The sequence below is a fragment of the Hyperoodon ampullatus genome, assembly GCF_949752795.1.
Source record: "Hyperoodon ampullatus genome assembly, chromosome: 12".
NCBI lineage: Eukaryota > Metazoa > Chordata > Mammalia > Artiodactyla > Ziphiidae > Hyperoodon > Hyperoodon ampullatus.
In genome coordinates this window covers 58,004,307-58,020,815 of record NC_136925.1, presented here as the reverse complement: position 1 = coordinate 58,020,815, position 16,509 = coordinate 58,004,307, and the positions used below count along the sequence as shown (strand labels likewise).

General features: G+C 38.4%; 1 protein-coding gene across 1 annotated transcript in view; it reads left to right on the top strand.

Moving 5' to 3' along the window:
* The window catches only part of EPB41L2 (erythrocyte membrane protein band 4.1 like 2), a gene marked incomplete at its 5' end in the record, with an annotated part of 111,765 nt that overhangs the window by 22,119 nt on the left and 73,137 nt on the right, over positions 1-16,509 (top strand). Inside the window, one exon of the mRNA XM_079716628.1 lies at positions 9,842-9,946. Within this exon, the coding sequence (XP_079572754.1) occupies positions 9,842-9,946 (105 nt within the window). The remainder of the gene's footprint in view (positions 1-9,841; positions 9,947-16,509) is intronic.

The window sequence follows — 16,509 nt, the reverse complement described above, 5'->3', positions numbered from 1 at the left end:
ATACTAGCAAACAGAATCCAGCAGTACATTAAAAGGATCATACACCATGATCAAGTGGGGTTTATCCCAGGAATTCAAGGATTCTTCAATATATGCAAATCAATCAATGTGATAAACCATATTAACAAATTGAAGGAGAAAAACCATACGATCATCCATCTCAATAGATGCAGGAAAAGCTTTGGACAAAATTCACACCCGTGTATGATAAAAACCCTCCAGAAAGTATGCATAGAGGGAACTTATGTTAGCATAATAACGGCCATATGTGACAAACCCACAGCCAACATCGCTGTCAGTGATGAAAAACTGAAACTCTTTCCTTTTTTTTTTTTTTTTTTTTTTTTTTTTGCGGTACGCGGGCCTCTCACTGCTGTGGCCTCTCCCGTTGTGGAGCACAGGCTCCAGACGCGCAGGCTCAGCAGCCATGGCTCACGGACCCAGCCGCTCCGCGGCATGTGGGATCCTCCCGGACCGGGGCACGAACCCGTGCCCCCTGCATCGGCAGGCGGACTCTCAACCACTGCACCACCAGGGAAGCCCATGAAACTCTTTCCACTAAGATCAGGAACAAGACAAGTTTGCCCACTCTCACCACTGTTATTCAACATAGTTTTGGAAGTTCTAGCCACAGCAATCAGAGACTGAAAAGAAATAAAAGGAATCCAGGGCTTCCCTGGTGGCGCAGTGGTTGAGAGTCCGCCTGCCGATGCAGGGGACACGGGTTCATGCCCCAGTCCGGGAAGATCCCACATGCCGCGGAGCGCCTGGGCCCATGAGCCATGGCCGCTGAGCCTGTGTGTCCGAAGCCTGTGCTCTGCAACGGGAGAGGCCACAACAGTGAGAGGCCCATCTACCGCAAAAAAAAAAAGAATCCAAATCGGAAAAGAAGAAGTACAACTGTCACTGTTTGCAGATGACATGATACTATACATAGAGAATCCTAAATACGTTACCAGAAAACTACTAGAGCTAATCAATGAATTTGGTAAAGTAGCAGGATACAAAATTAATGCACAGAAATCTCTTGCATTCCTATACACTAATGATGAAAAATCTGAAAGAGGAATTAAGGAAACATTCCCATTTACCATTGCAACAAAAAGAATAAAATACCTAGGAATAAACCTACCTAAGGAGACAAAAGACCTGTATGCAGAAAACTATAAGACACTGATGAAAGAAATTAAAGATGATACAAACAGATGGAGAGATATACCATGTTCTCGGATTGGAAGAATCAACATTGTGAAAATGACTATACTACCCAAAGCAATCTACAGCTTCAGTGCAATCACTGTGAAACTACCAATGGCATTTTTCACAGAACTAGAACAAAAAATTTCACAATTTGTATGGAAACACAAAAGACCCCAAATAGCCAAAGCAATCTTGAGAAAGAAAAACGGAGCTGGAGGAGTCAGGCTCCCAGACTTCAGACTATACTACAAAGCTACAGTAATCAAGACAGTATGATACGGAAACAAAAACAGAAATATAGATCAATGGAACAGGATAGAGCCCAGAGATAAATCCACACACATATGGTCACCTTATCTTTGATACAGGAGGCAAGAATATTCAAGGGAGAAAAGACAGCCTCTTCAGTAAGTGGTTCTGGGAGAAGTGGACAGCTACATGTAAAAGAATGAAATTAGAACACTCCCTAATACCATACACAAAAATAAACTCAAAATGGATTAAAGACCTAAATGTAAGGCCAGACACTATCAAACTGTTAGAGGAAAACATAGGCAGAACACTCTATGACATAAGTTACAGCAAGATCCTTTTTGACCCACCTCCTAGGGAAATGGAAATAAAAACAAAAATAAACAAATGGGACCTAATGAAACTTTAAAGCTTTTGCACAACAAAGGAAACCATAAACAAGACGAAAAGACAACCCTCAGAATGGGAGAAAATATTTCCAAATGAAGCAGTTGACAGAGGATTAATCTCCAAAATATACAAGCAGCTCATGCAGCTCAATATCAAAACAACAAACAGCCCAATCCAAAAATGGGCAGAAGACCTAAATAGACATTTATCCGAAGAAGATATACAGATTGCCAACAAACACATGAAAGGATGCTCAACATCACTAATCATGGAAGAAATGCAAATCAAAACTGCAATGATCTGTCTCCTCACACCTGTCAGAATGGTCATCATTAAAAAATCTACAAACAATAAATGCTGGGGAGTGTTGGAGAAAAGGGAACCCTCTTGCACTGTTGGTGGGAATGTAAATTGATACAGCCACTATGGAGACCAGTATGGAGGTTCCTTAAAAAACTAAAAATAGAACTACCATATGACCTAGCAGAGAGAAAACCATAATTCAGAAAGAGTCATGTACCACAATGTTCATTGCAACTCTGTTTACAATAGCCAGGACATGGAAGTAACCTAAGTGTCCAACGACAGATGAATGGAGAAGGAAGATGTGGCACATCCATACAATGGTATATTACTCGACCATAAAAAAGAAATGAAATTAAGTTATTTGTAATGAGGTGGATGGACCTAGAGACTGTCATACAGAGTGAAGTAAGTCAGAAAGAGCAAAACAAGTCCCGTATGCTAAAACATATATATGCAATCTAAAAAATAAATGGTTCTGAAGTACCTAGGGGCAGGACAGGAATAAAGACACAAGCGTAGAGAATGGACATGAGGACATGGGGAGGGCAAAAGGTAAGCTGGGACAAAGTGACAGAGTGGCATGGACATATATACACTACCAAATGTAAAATAGATAACTAGTGGGAAGCAGCCACGTAGCACAGGGAGATCAGCTCGGGGCTTCGTGTCCACCTAGAGGGGTGGGATAGGGAGGGTGGGAGGGAGATGCAAGAGGGAGGAGATATGGGGATATATGTATATGTATAACTGACTGACTTTGTTATACAGCAGAAACTAACACACCATTATAAAACAATTATACTCCCAATTAAGAGGTTAAAAAAAAAAAGGAGTAGAATTTAAGACTAAGCAGCATAGATGTGAAATAAAGTGCCTGAAGGAGAAAAGTGAATATTGGGTCTTGGAATAGGCTTCACAGAGAAGGAGAATTTGTCTAGAGGTCAGGTTTCAACAGTTGGAAATAAAGGTAGGAAAGAAATTTAGAGTATGCCTTGGCAAGTCAGTAGACCTTTTTATCTGGGACAGGCAGCTATGACAACTAATGAACCAGCTACATATACTGCTATCTTAGGTGCACATTGTAAAGCAAAATATCTGTGTATTCTGCTTGGTTGACAAATGTGTGTTTGTATTCCTTCCATGCAGTAGAATTCAAGCTGTTTATAAAAAATCAAAACAATGATAATAGGAGAAAATTGCCATCTTGGATAGAAATGTAGAGTACTAATGTTTATGTATATTGCAGATAAGCATTCAGTTCTTTGAAACAGTGGTCCACAACCTTTTTGGCAGCAGGGCCCAGTTTTGTGGAAAACAATTTTTCCACAGATGGGGTCGGGGACGGGGGGCGGATGGTTCAGGTGGTAACGCAAGCAATGGGGAGCGGCAGATGAAGCTTCGCTCCCTTGCCCGCTGCTTACCTCCTGCTGTGCGGCCCGGAGTTGGGGATGCCTGCTTTAAAAGAAATTCAGGGAATCAGACTGAAAAGTTCGAGCAGTTAAGCTCTCTCTAACCTCAGTTTTCTTATTGTGAAATGAGATTGGATGAAGTAACTGTGAAAGCTCTTTATAATGGTATTTAAAATCAATTATTATTTTAGAACAGCTCAGAAAAGTCCTGTGCTTTCAGCTGCCTTTTAATGCATTCACATAATGTGCCAAACATTTTAAAGTACTTTAAATTACTTCATTTAATTCTCTGATCACCATCATAAGGTGAATATTTTTATTTTAAAGAGAGGAAACTGAGACAAAATGAAGTGAAATAACTTGCCTGAGGTTACACAGCTGTTAAGAGGTGGGGCTGGCATTCAAATCTATGTTACTACCATTCTGCTGTGGTACCTTTCTAGGAAACTGTTGAGACTTGAAGATTCTCATGAAAGGTGGTACATACCAGAATCTGGGAGAGGAGAAGGAACAATTTCACCTTACATGCCCCAACACATTTTTTTTTTTGCCACACTGCACAGCATGTGGGATCTTAGTTCCCTGACCAGGGATCAAGCCCATGTCCCCTGCAGTGGAAGCGTGGAGTCCTAACCACTGCCACCAGGGGGGATTCCCCCCCACCCAACACACACGTATTTTTATGTACTTGCATTATGAGTTGTGTCTTGGTTTCTCTTCCCCAAATGATGACAATTTTTATTTATGGAGTGAGTTGTGAACAGCATGAAGGCACAAAAGAAGTTGTGAGCCACTGGGTCTTATTGCTGTCAGAGCACACTCAGGCAAGTTTGATTACAGATTAACGCTTATAAAATGTAATAACTTGGTCCATTTAATGTATATCATTTAATATGCCTCCTGAGTATTTGATGTGTTTTCTTTATGAGATAAGAAGAAATGTACTTTTTTGTTTGCCTTTCTGAATTAGCTTACAAGGCACATCAGTTTTAGGTTTTTAAAGAATAACTTCTCTGGGTTTTCTGTTACAATTTTCTTTCTCTACTCCTTGTTATTCCCTATCTCATGTTTCTTTCCTTCTTGTCTTGATGGCTTTATAATGTCTATTATTTTAAAATAATGCATGCCAAAATCTTTTGAATGTTAATGTGTGTAAATAGTTAATGGAATAAAGTGATTGTAGGTTAATGGGTTTTATTTTATCTGGCAAGAAATCCATTGGGTTTTCTTATTTTGAGACTTTTAGCATTTATCAGCCATTACTCTTTTAACATTGACTCTCCCTTATTCTGTTGTCTTCATGTAGAATTCTGGGGAGGTATATATGGACCCCTTCTTCTACCTTGCATGTCTGTGAATTTCTTTCATAGTGTTCATCTGTCTGTGCTGTATTCTGGATTATTTTTTCAGATCTACCAGTTCACCAGTTTTCTCTTTAACTGTATCAAGCCCTGTCCATTTGGATTATAATTTAATTAGTATAGCTTTATTTCCAGATGTTCTAATGGGTTCTTTTCAGAATCTGCTTTTTGATAGTTGCTTTTTCCTTGATATTTTAAAATATTCATTTATTTCTTTCAGCATATAAAAACATACTAATTTTGTGTTCTGTAGTTGATAATTCCATTGTCTACAGTCTCTGAATATCTGATTCTGATATCGTGTCTAATGTTCAATAATAGTAACTTGTTTTCTTATGTGTTTTTGATATTTTTTATTATACTTGTTGGGATTTTATCTATGGGAATCATTTGCTTTAGCCAGACATTTGGGTACTCCAATCCTGGACCAGTTTAAACTGAATTCTCTCTTGTGTCGTTTTGGAATAAAAAAGATAATGTTATTAACAGTCTCCAAATCTGCTTGAGGGCCATGTCATGGTAATTTTTCTCTCTCTCGTTTCTTGAGGTAGTGTCTGTAGATCAGTAATTCTGCTGTGGAATAAGTTAGTAAGTGTTGTATTAAAGAAAGATAGTAGTTTATTTAGCCAAATAATTTTGATAAACATCAGGTTGAATGATGATAAACAAGTTTGTTTCTTTTTTTTCCACCATAGAGCTTCTCACGGTATCTTATATGCAAATAGGAGTTCTGATGCTCAGTAGTTGTGTACATTAGGCAGAATTTTCCTTGTCCCACTCTACTCCCTTTTTTGGGGATTTGGGTGTATATGTGAAGCATCTCATGGGACCAATGGGAACAATAGAGCATACTTTGGCAAATATAAGTCTGCCCCCTGATACCCTTGGCTTCTGCATACTGCCTTCTCACTGGCTCGGCCTCTGTGTTTACACACTCTGTGGCTCTGTGTGTGTGTGTGTGTGTGTGTATCTATCTTGTATTTAAACTCCCTGAAGGAAGATGTGGTTGTATCTGGTAATCTTTATCCCCAGAGTAAGACATTGTTGTTGGGTAGAGCTCTTATATCTCATAGGCCACTGGTCAGTGTTCTTTGGACAAGTTGGACCAGGTACCTAGTTCAGCCTAGAGGGGTAGATTCATAGGACTTTTTTTTCAGGGGGGGAGTAGGTTTCCTTTTTATTTTCTGTGTCTACCATTCTAATGTAAACTTCCTGAGACCATGTGTGTTTTATTTATGGTTCTTTCCTCAATGTCTTAACATAGGAACTGATATATATTAGACACAGGATTAGTATATGTGGAGCTTTTCAGCCTGGCAAGCCCTTGTGGTCATCTGAGAGTTCATCGTTCTGTAACCTCCAGTATCTTTTGAATAGAAACTGGTTCTGTCAGACTTTATAAACATCCGAAGTGAAAAGTAAGTTCTTTTGAATATGCTATTACTTTATCTTAAAAGATCATTTCCTTGTTTAAGATTCATTTCAGATGCCACAGTCTTGGTGAAGCTATGATATTTCTTTCTTTTTTTTTTTTTTGGATAATTTAACTTTTTATTTAAAAATAAATTTAGGCTTATAGAAAAGTTGCATACACCCAAAACTATGATATTTCTCAGATGCTGTTACTATTCCATTCTTGGTGTTCCTCCACGCACTTTGTACGTGCATCTTTCAGTACACGCCTCATAGTATTGTTGCTTTTTTGTCTTTCCAGCCAGTCTTTGAGTTCATTGAGGGTGGAGATGCTGAATGGAAGCTTAAGTAATACGTGTGTGTAGTTAAGATCTTATCAAGCATTTAAAATATCTATTTCCTGGAGAAGGGAAGGAGAGAATCATAGAGAGGCAGTCTGAGCATCTAGAAGATATTTTGGTGTTTGTTAGATGTGGGCTAATTAAAGACAGTTGGGAAGAGAATTCAGCTGTGATTGAGTGAGGCACTTGGTGTGGCACTTTGACATACACTCTCTTACTGGGTTAATTTGACCCTCACAGTGAGCTGTGAGAGAGCTGTGTGATCTCATCTTACAGTTAAGGAGACTGAGTGGTTCGCCCATGGTCACACTCGTCCAGTAATAGTAAACAGCTTACACAATGTCGCATGAGGGAGGAACTGAGTCTGACTGCAGCCCCATGCGGACGCGTCCTCCCTCTGCTGCCTAGCGGTACCAACACCAGATTGCGGTGGTGAGCTTTGCAGATGTTTTAATCTTTTAGGGGAATGCTGTCCATGAGAGCATGTTTCTATTTTTGAAATGGAAACCGGTGAGAAAGTATGATTTATTAATAAAAATCGACTGTAAGCCAATGTCAGAATGTGTTTTTCTCTTTGAACTGAGGTATGTATGTATAGACATCAGTTGTTTTGACTATCCTTTTTACCCTAATTTCAAACAGCATTACAACCAAATAAAATAGCATGAATCTCCTTCGACGCTGTCACGTTTCTCCATGATTTCTATGGCTAATCAATTTCAGTAGTTAGCTTATTTGAAAGTAGTTGTCATTTAGTCAGAGGTTTCCTAGAAGTAATAAGTTTGTTTGGAAACTATATCTGATTAAAGGCCAACTTCTTATATAAGCTTCCATTGAGTTCTTAGTGTCTTTCTAAATAAGAAGATAATCTCTGCTTTATAGCAGATAGAATATCTTCTGTGACTCATTTGTACCTCATTATAAATGCATAGTGTGTGATGAACAAGTAGATAGATGTGGCAAGAGCTGTACTAGTTTTCTCCCTTTGTTATCTTAGATAAGGATACTTCCTAATTACAAAGTAGGCACTGAAATTATAACTATGGTCAGTCATTATGAGCCTGAGTGGGTAAATGTCACCTCATTTAAAATAAGTATGTCACACAGAGTACACTGTAATATTGTATTTTTAGTTGATTCAACAAGCACCTATTATGCTGGGTTGTCTACTCACTGGAGATTGAGGAGTGAACAATGTTGTTGAAATTAATGTCAGAGAAAGCGAAGTCTATCTTAGATTATTGATTACCTTTGAAATATTCTTTGCTGTTGTTTGCAGCCAAATCTCACATCTACTCCAGGCTCTTATGAAGAAGAGATAAGGATTTTACTGCACATTTAAGAAAGTAACAACCATGATATGAGTCACCTTCTCCTCATAAAGTTAATTTAAAATACCTCCAAACTCATTCTTAATTATTTAGATTAATCATTGCATGCAGACCAGATAGTGAAATTCAGAACCTTTCGTTTTAAAAGTTCAACACAAAATTTCATGTAAGTGAAGTTAGTCATTTTTCATGTTATGAAGCTCTCCAGCTTATAATAATAAGAGCCAATATTGGTTAAACCCTTACTATGCCACACACTGTTCTAAGCTCTCATTATGTATTATAACTCATTGAGTACTTACCACATCCTGTGTGGTATATTCCGTTGTCCCCATTTCACAGATGTACAAATTAAGGCAAATAGCAGTTAAGTGTCTTGTCCCTGGTCACATAGATTATAAATAATGGAAAGGTATTTAAAACTTTGGTATTTGGAATCCAGAGCCCAGTACTCTTATTTACTACAGTATTATTTGCACGTACTTAAACATGTGGACACATAAACACATATCTGTTTTACATGTACTTAGTCATTTTTTGAATCTGTAGTGATGTGGATAGCACATTTCTTGAAATGTTGAAATAATGTAATCTGTGTGGCATTCTCCCTTTTCCCTCTACTATTTAATGTAATTCTACCTTTTAATAAAAAAAAGTTACTATAAAATGTTTGATAATAAAAGTTGCAGATTCTCCTTCGCAGGTCCTTCAGGTATGGATTTCTTACCTGTGGTTTAACAAGAGGAGGAAGAAAAGGTTAGGGGAGAGAAACACACTCTTGAATTGAGTTTCTGTGAAGACTTTATCTTTTGAAACCCCTTATCAGAGTTGTCCTGATTTGAAATTGAAATGTCTTTTATATTGTTCCATTTTTAAAGATGTTTGTATGGGAAACATTCATTTTCACGCACTGGATGAACTAACTAGTAGACATTTTGGTAGTATGAGGGCATTCATCTTGAAGATGAACAAGTCTGCTGGCTTGTTCCTTTCTCACTCTCAGTCCGAGGGTTGCTTATATCCACGCAGGGCAGGGAGGCATGTGTCTAACCTGACTTTGCGGTTGGGGGTTCCCAGGGCCGTGCATCTTAGTTGGAGTCACCACTTTATGTTTTGCCATTGATTAAATAATGAGCTTTTCTTCTATGGCTGTCACAGGCTTTTGTATCTCTGTTGATAGCAGCTTCTTCAATTAAAAAAAAAACACAACAAAGCAAGGCAAAAATAGGTTAAATCCTTAGAGACAGCTGATTTACTGTCTCAGTTCCTTTCCCTTATATTTTTAAGATTTGTTCTAAAGAGTGAATCATTCTTGAGAAAGAGTGTAGCTTGTACTGAAAAACATAATTTCTACTATACAAATATCTTGGAACAAAAATCAAACCTAAGTGCTGATGGGATGAATCGTGTTAGGATACATTGAGGAATGGAGCTAAATGATTTTCCTGGGGAGAGTATACCTTGTAGACGTGACATGAGCCATCTTGAGGAACTGAGCGAGGCAGCTTGGACATATTTTTGAACTATTTGATAAATGAATAAATGAACTCTTAGCATTTTACTTTTTTTAGTTTTTGAAGTATTGACATGGAGTAACAGTAAAGCATAGAGGCTGATCGTGCTTCCATTTTAGAATTTATGCTTTATGTGTGTGTTGGGGGAGTCTAAAGTGAAAAAATTATGAATCACTTTTTGGTATTGTTGTAACAGAGGATTGGAATCTAAATATTTCATATTAATTTATGCTAAATAATTTTATCTGATATGATGCCCTTGGTTTACAGTACTCATGGACTCATTAGTGCTTGAAAAGTAAAGATATTGTTCTTTTTCCTCAGAAACGTGCTAAGGGACAAGTGTTATTTGACAGAGTGTGTGAACATCTCAATCTCTTGGAGAAGGACTACTTTGGACTTGTGTTTCAGGAGAACTCTGAGCAGAAAGTAAGTGAAGTTATTTCAAGTTTGTTTATATCATCTTAGAAAAATACTGTGGGTAACCTGTGTAAAATTTAGCTTTCAAATAACTTATTTTATGTTTTTACTATGACATACTTTATGTTCATGGGAGAAATTTGGAAAGATTGAAAACTTGTGTTTTCATGTATAACTTTTTGCTATTGTGTGTTTGTATGCTTTTCTACTTATATTGTAAGCAGACAGAATGGAATATCTTATACTACATTAATTGTTAAAAACTGAAAGAACTGGTTTTAAAATTTTTATGTTGAATGTTTAGCTCTTGAATTCCCCTGTATTCTAGGAATTAAGCTTGTCTGAAAAGCAGGGAAGGAGGCATATTAGAAGAAATGTCAAGGGAACCCATTTTTACTTGTCTGGAGAGAGTGTTTGCCTTGCTGAACAGATTAGTGGTTGTGTGGGGTGAAGGTGTTCCTTGCCCTGTGGTGTGGGTTATTGGGGGCAAAAAGAAAGGCAGAGCCCCGCCTGACTCAGGTGGTAGATTTGACCAGCCAGGACCCTGTGGAGATCTGCCTGGCACCGGGAGTGTGTTGAGATTGTTTCTGCTCCAGGAATTTCCCCAGTTACTACTAAGCAGGATCATCAGAGTGCTCTAATGCTTGATGCTAATTCCAGGGACCTTCAGGGCTTCTCCGTTTCATAAACATATTAAAAAGAGAGAAATATTTACCAGTTCTGGCAATTAACCAGACTTAACCTCTAGCCTTGTGTCTTAGTCAGTTTGGGCTTTTGTAATAAAGTACCATAGACTGAGTGGCTTATAAACAAGAGACATGTGTTTCTCATAGTTGGGGAGCCTAGGAAGGTCAAAATCAAGGTGCCAGCCAATTCAGTGTCTGGTGAGGGCCCCCTTCCTGGCTCGTGGACAGGGCCTTCTCATGGTGGAAGGAGGGTTACACCCTAAAGTGAAGCCCTTTTAAGTCTGTTAGATGGTGGCTGTGGGCAGACTCACTGTGATCATTCTGTCTGAGGATGCACAGGGCACTTGGTCACAGTGCACTTTCCAGCACCTAACATTCACATCACAGTCAGTTGGTAAGATGGATATAGGCTGTAAATTTTATTTACCCGCATGCCATCATTATGTGTATTTATACATCCTGCTAATGAAATATAGGGTACTAAGAGTGATAATTATATATAAATTAAATTTTCTCAACTTACTTAGTTTGAAATCTTTGATACCTAATTTGTGGTTTAATTCTACATTTAAACTAAAGACAATTAAATTGCATGCCTGCCTGCTGAATAGTGTGTGAGCATTCTCATTAGAACTCTGTTTAGAGTACTTTTCTTAGAAGTAATAACATATTAGACATTCAACTAAATAAACTAGGTGCTCTTTTTAGACTTTAAATTATAAGGTAGTCTTGATAATGTTTCCAACCATGTGCCCTTCTCTTGGCCCTCAGAGCTGCAAAAGAGAAAGTGATGGAAATTTGGCTGTCATTACCCACTTTTTCTTTTTTTTTTTTTTTTTTTTTTTAAATTTAACTGTATGCCTTGTATTTTATTTGGCAACCCTACTTACATTTTTATTTTTTTTATTTTTTTATTTTATTTATTATTATTATTTTTTATTATTAGTTTCTGCTTTATAACAAAGTGAATCAGTCATACATACACATCTGTTCCCACATCCCTTCCCTATTGCGTCTCCCTCCCTCCCACCCTCCCTATCCCACCCCTCCAGGCGGTCACAAAGCACCGAGCTGATCTCCCTGTGTTCTGCGGCTGCTTCCCATTATCTATCTACCTTACGTTTGGTAGTGTATATATGTCCATGCCTCTCTTTCGCTTTTTCACAGCTTACCCTTCACCCTCCCCATATCCTCAAGTCCGTTCTCAAGTAGGTCTGTGTCTTTATTCCCGTTTTACCCCTAGGTTCTTCATGACATTTTTTTTTTTTTTAAATTCCATATATATGTGTTAGCATACGGTATTTGTCTTTCTCTTTCTGACTTACTTCACTCTGTATGACAGACTCTAGGTCTATCCACCTCATTACAAATAGCTCAGTTTCGTTCCTTTTTATGGCTGAGTAATATTCCATTGTATATATGTGCCACATCTTCTTTATCCATTCATCCGATGATGGACACTTAGGTTGTTTCCAGCTCCGGGCTATTGTGAATAGAGCTGCAATGAACATTTTGGTACATGTCTCTTTTTGAATTATGGTTTTCTCAGGGTATATGCCTAGTAGTGGGATTGCTGGGTCATATGGTAGTTCTATTTGTAGTTTTTTAAGGAACCTCCATACTGTTCTCCATAGTGGCTGTACCAATTCACATTCCCACCAGCAGTGCAAGAGTGTTCCCTTTTCTCCACACCCTCTCCAGCATTTATTGTTTCTAGATTTCTTGATGATGGCCATTCTGACTGGTGTGAGATGATATCTCATTGTAGTTTTGATTTGCATTTCTCTAATGATTAATGATGTTGAGCATTCTTTCATGTGTTTGTTGGCAGTCTGTATATCTTCTTTGGAGAAATGCCTATTTAAGTCTTCTGCCCATTTTTGGATTGGGTTGTTTGTTTTTTTGCTATTGAGCTGCATGAGCTGTTTATAAATTTTGGAGATTAATCCTTTGTCAGTTGCTTCATTTGCAAATATTTTCTCCCATTCTGAGGGTTGTCTTTTGGTCTTGTTTATGGTTTCCTTTGCTGTGCAAAAGCTTTGAAGTTTCATTAGGTCCCATTTGTTTATCTTTGTTTTTAGTTCCATTTCTCTAGGAGGTGGGTCCAAAAGGATCTTGCTGTGATTTATGTCATAGAGTGTTCTACCTATGTTTTCCTCTAAGAGTTTGATAGTTTCTGGCCTTACATTTAGGTCTTTAATCCATTTTGAGCTTATTTTTGTGTATGGTGTTAGGGAATGATCTAATCTCATACTTTTACATGTCCCTGTCCAGTTTTCCCAGCACCACTTATTGAAGAGGCTGTCCTTTCTCCACTGTACATTCCTGCCTCCTTTATCAAAGATAAGTTGGCCATATGTGCGTGGGTTTATCTCTGGGCTTTCTATCCTGATCCACTGATCTATCTTTCTGTTTTTATGCCAGTACCACACTGTCTTAATTACTGTAGCTTTGTAGTATAGTCTGAAGTCAGGGAGCCTGATTCCTCCAGCTCCGTTTTTCGTTCTCAAGATTGCTTTGGCTATTCGGGGTCTTTTGTTTTTCCAAACAAATTTTGAAATTTTTTGTTCTAGTTCTGTGAAAAATGCCAGTGGTAGTTTGATAAGGATTGCATTGAATCTGTAGATACATTTTGGTACATTCACAGGAGCATTTAATCTTTTTTAAAAAGGAAGACCATCTAATATGTTCTGGAATATGTAGAATAACATGTTCTGTTAGTAGAAATAGGATATGCTATATTAAGACATACGGTATTTCTGGAACAGTAGATTTGCGTGAGAAAGAGTGGTGCTTAGATAGAAGGATTCACTATTTTTTATTTTGCTGATTCTTATGTGTCTAATCTGTATCTTTCACCTGAATCTCAGACTCATATACTTCACTGCGTACTGGACACTACACTCAGTTGTCTTAAAGCAAACACGTCATCTTCCTCTTAAACTTCATTTGTTCCCTGAAGAGTGAGGAGAGGTTCCTTCTACTTTTTATACCTCTTTTCATTGCTTATCAGTCAGCGAGTTCTGTCTTTTCTACCTGCTAACATCCCTCTTCTGGTTCTCTTTGTCCACAGTTCTTGCTTTGGTTTAGGCTCCTGTCATCTCTTGCTTTGACTATTTTATTAGCCTCCTAACTGGTCTAACTGTCCAGTCTTAGGCCTCTCTGATCATTCTTCACCTTGCTGCTGGATCGAACTCTCGAGAAGGCATATCCCATCTTGGCACTCATTGGCTTCAAACCATTTAATGGATACAATTTAACCCTCTTAGTGTGAATTACAATCTTGGTCATGTGACTTGCGTCTACTTCTTTAACTCCATTTCTCAGTAACCTCTCACATACAGTCCATATTGAACTCACTCCAAATTTCTCTCCTAAGGGGAGCTTTGCCAGTCCGTACTATATCTGCTTGAACATACTATCCCTTACATTTGGAATATCCTTCTCATTTTTTTGGTATCTGAATGTCTACTCTTCCTTAAGATCCAACTTAGGTATCCTACTCTATGAGATTTTCCTTGACTCTTTTCCATCACCATCCCTCCTGCCCGCAACTCAAGGACTGAGTTGACAGTTCAGTCATGTAGACATTTAGCACAAACCTTATTTGTTTATCAGTCTTTCTTCCCATTGCTCTAGGGACTTCTTGAGGGTAGAGGCCTTACCTTTTATCTGTGTAACATCTGTATATCTAGACATTATCAGATATTTTAAAAATACTACCTGTGTGCCATCTCACACCCATTAAGATGGCCACTATAAAAAAACAAAACAAAAACCCCAGAAAATAACAAATGTTGCCGAGGATGTGAAAAAATTGGAATCCCTATGCACTGGTGATGGGAAGGTAGTATGGTGCAGCTATTAGGAAAACAGTATAGAGGTTACTTAAAAACTTATAAATAGAATTACCAAGTGATCTAGCAATCTTACTTCTGGGTATATATCCAAAAGAATTGAAAGCAGGATCTTGAAGAGACATTTGCACACCTGTGTTCATTGCAGCATTACTCACAATAGCCAAGAGATAGAAGCAACCCAAATGTTTCTTGATGGATGAATTGGATAAACGAAATGTGGCATATACAAGGTGTGGTGAATGGAACGTTACTGAGCCTTAAAGAAGGAAATCTTGTTCATCCTATAACATGGATGAACCTAGAGAATATTATATTGAGTGAAGTTAGTCACAAAAAGACAAGTACTGTATGAGTCCCTTATATGAGGTATCCCTAGTCAAACCCATGGAAACAAAGTAAAATGGTGGTTGCCTGGGAGTGGGGGGAGGAGAAAATGGGAAGTTGTTGTTCAATAGGTATAGAGTTTGTTTTGCAAGGTGAAGAAGTTCTAGAATCTGTTGCACAACAATGTGATATAGTTAGCGCTACTGAACTGTACACTAACAATTGGTTAAGAGGGTAAATTTTTATGTTACGTGTTTTTTACCACAATTAAAAAAAATACTACCTGTGTGCAAACCAGTGTACTTCTGCAACTCTAGCAGTAAATAATTAAGACACAGACCCTGCCTTCATGGATGTCCCCACTTAGTCCTAGTTGAGAAGACAGAGTTAAAAAACCTGAATTACACAGTTACTGAATTTTGATTACTGTTCTACAGGAAAGATTCAGGTTACTAACGGGAAAGACTTCTTAGGAGAGCATGATGCTTAAGGAGAGATCTGAAGTGTGAGTGGGCTTTGGGCGAAGGGACATGGGAAACACACACACAGGGCCCGGGGCGGGAATAGCTGACCGCTTGCTAAATGGAAAGACATCTGCTGTGGTTAATGGGGGGAGACTGGATATTGATAAGGGGTCAGATTGTGCAGGGCTATCTAGGCTATATGTCTATATTTCAAGGCTTGGGAGATCTCCTTTATCCTAAGAAAAATGGTTAGTCATTGATAGGCTGACACAGTGATGTAAGACAACCAGTCTTGCCTTTAAAAAGGTCTGAGAGAGGGAATATGAGCAGGTCTGCTCACCCAAAGCACAAAAGTGTAGCCTCAGTTCAGGTTGTGGTAGTGAAAGTAGACGAGCCAATGATTTAGGAGAGATGTGGATTGCTGTTGACCGTCCGGCTGAGATTGGAGATCATAAAACTGTGATGGCAGCAGAATACATTGGTGTGTGCTTCTCTAATTGCTCTCTGCACCCTGGGTATAACAGTGGAGAAATGGGGGTATTAAAGGGGAGTTGGCTATGTTCACGGTGGTTATGGTTAGAGGGCAAAAGATTGAGAAAACTGGAGATCCTGATGCACAGGTTATCAAGCTGATTATTCATAGGATCACAGGAACATAATTGAAGCTGAAATGGGCTGATAGGCTGGGAGAAAATGGCTGAGACCAAGGGATGAAAGTCCAAAGAAGTCGACGGGCAGGGAGAGTGAGAATAACTGGCTAGAAGACTTAGGAGAGGAAATGATTGCATCTGAGAATGGAACAGTGACATCTAATGAGGTGGAGAACTCTGTGTCGTGACACGACTGAGTGTTCAGCTATGAAAAGGGATGGCTGAGGTCAAGGAGAGGCTAAGGTCATTAGGACAGAGACCATTAAGATAAGGTTAAGTTTGGAGGGGTTCTCCAGAAGGTTCTCATTGACAAAAAAGCTAATACTAAACAGGGAACTCATAATTCCTTATTTTACTCTGTAGTTTCTCTTACAAAATTCGAGATGAAAATGCTCACAAAATTTGTTATCTAGGCTTTAACTATAGAACAGTGGGAGAATAAACAGCAGTGTCCTTTCTGAAATACTCACTTTTCAGGAAATTAGTGCTCACATGTGATTGGGAATATATTTAATCATTCATATATAATCTGATTTGCCTTTGTAACTTTTGTGTTGTATATATTTTGTTTTGTTCCTTCTTGCTTGT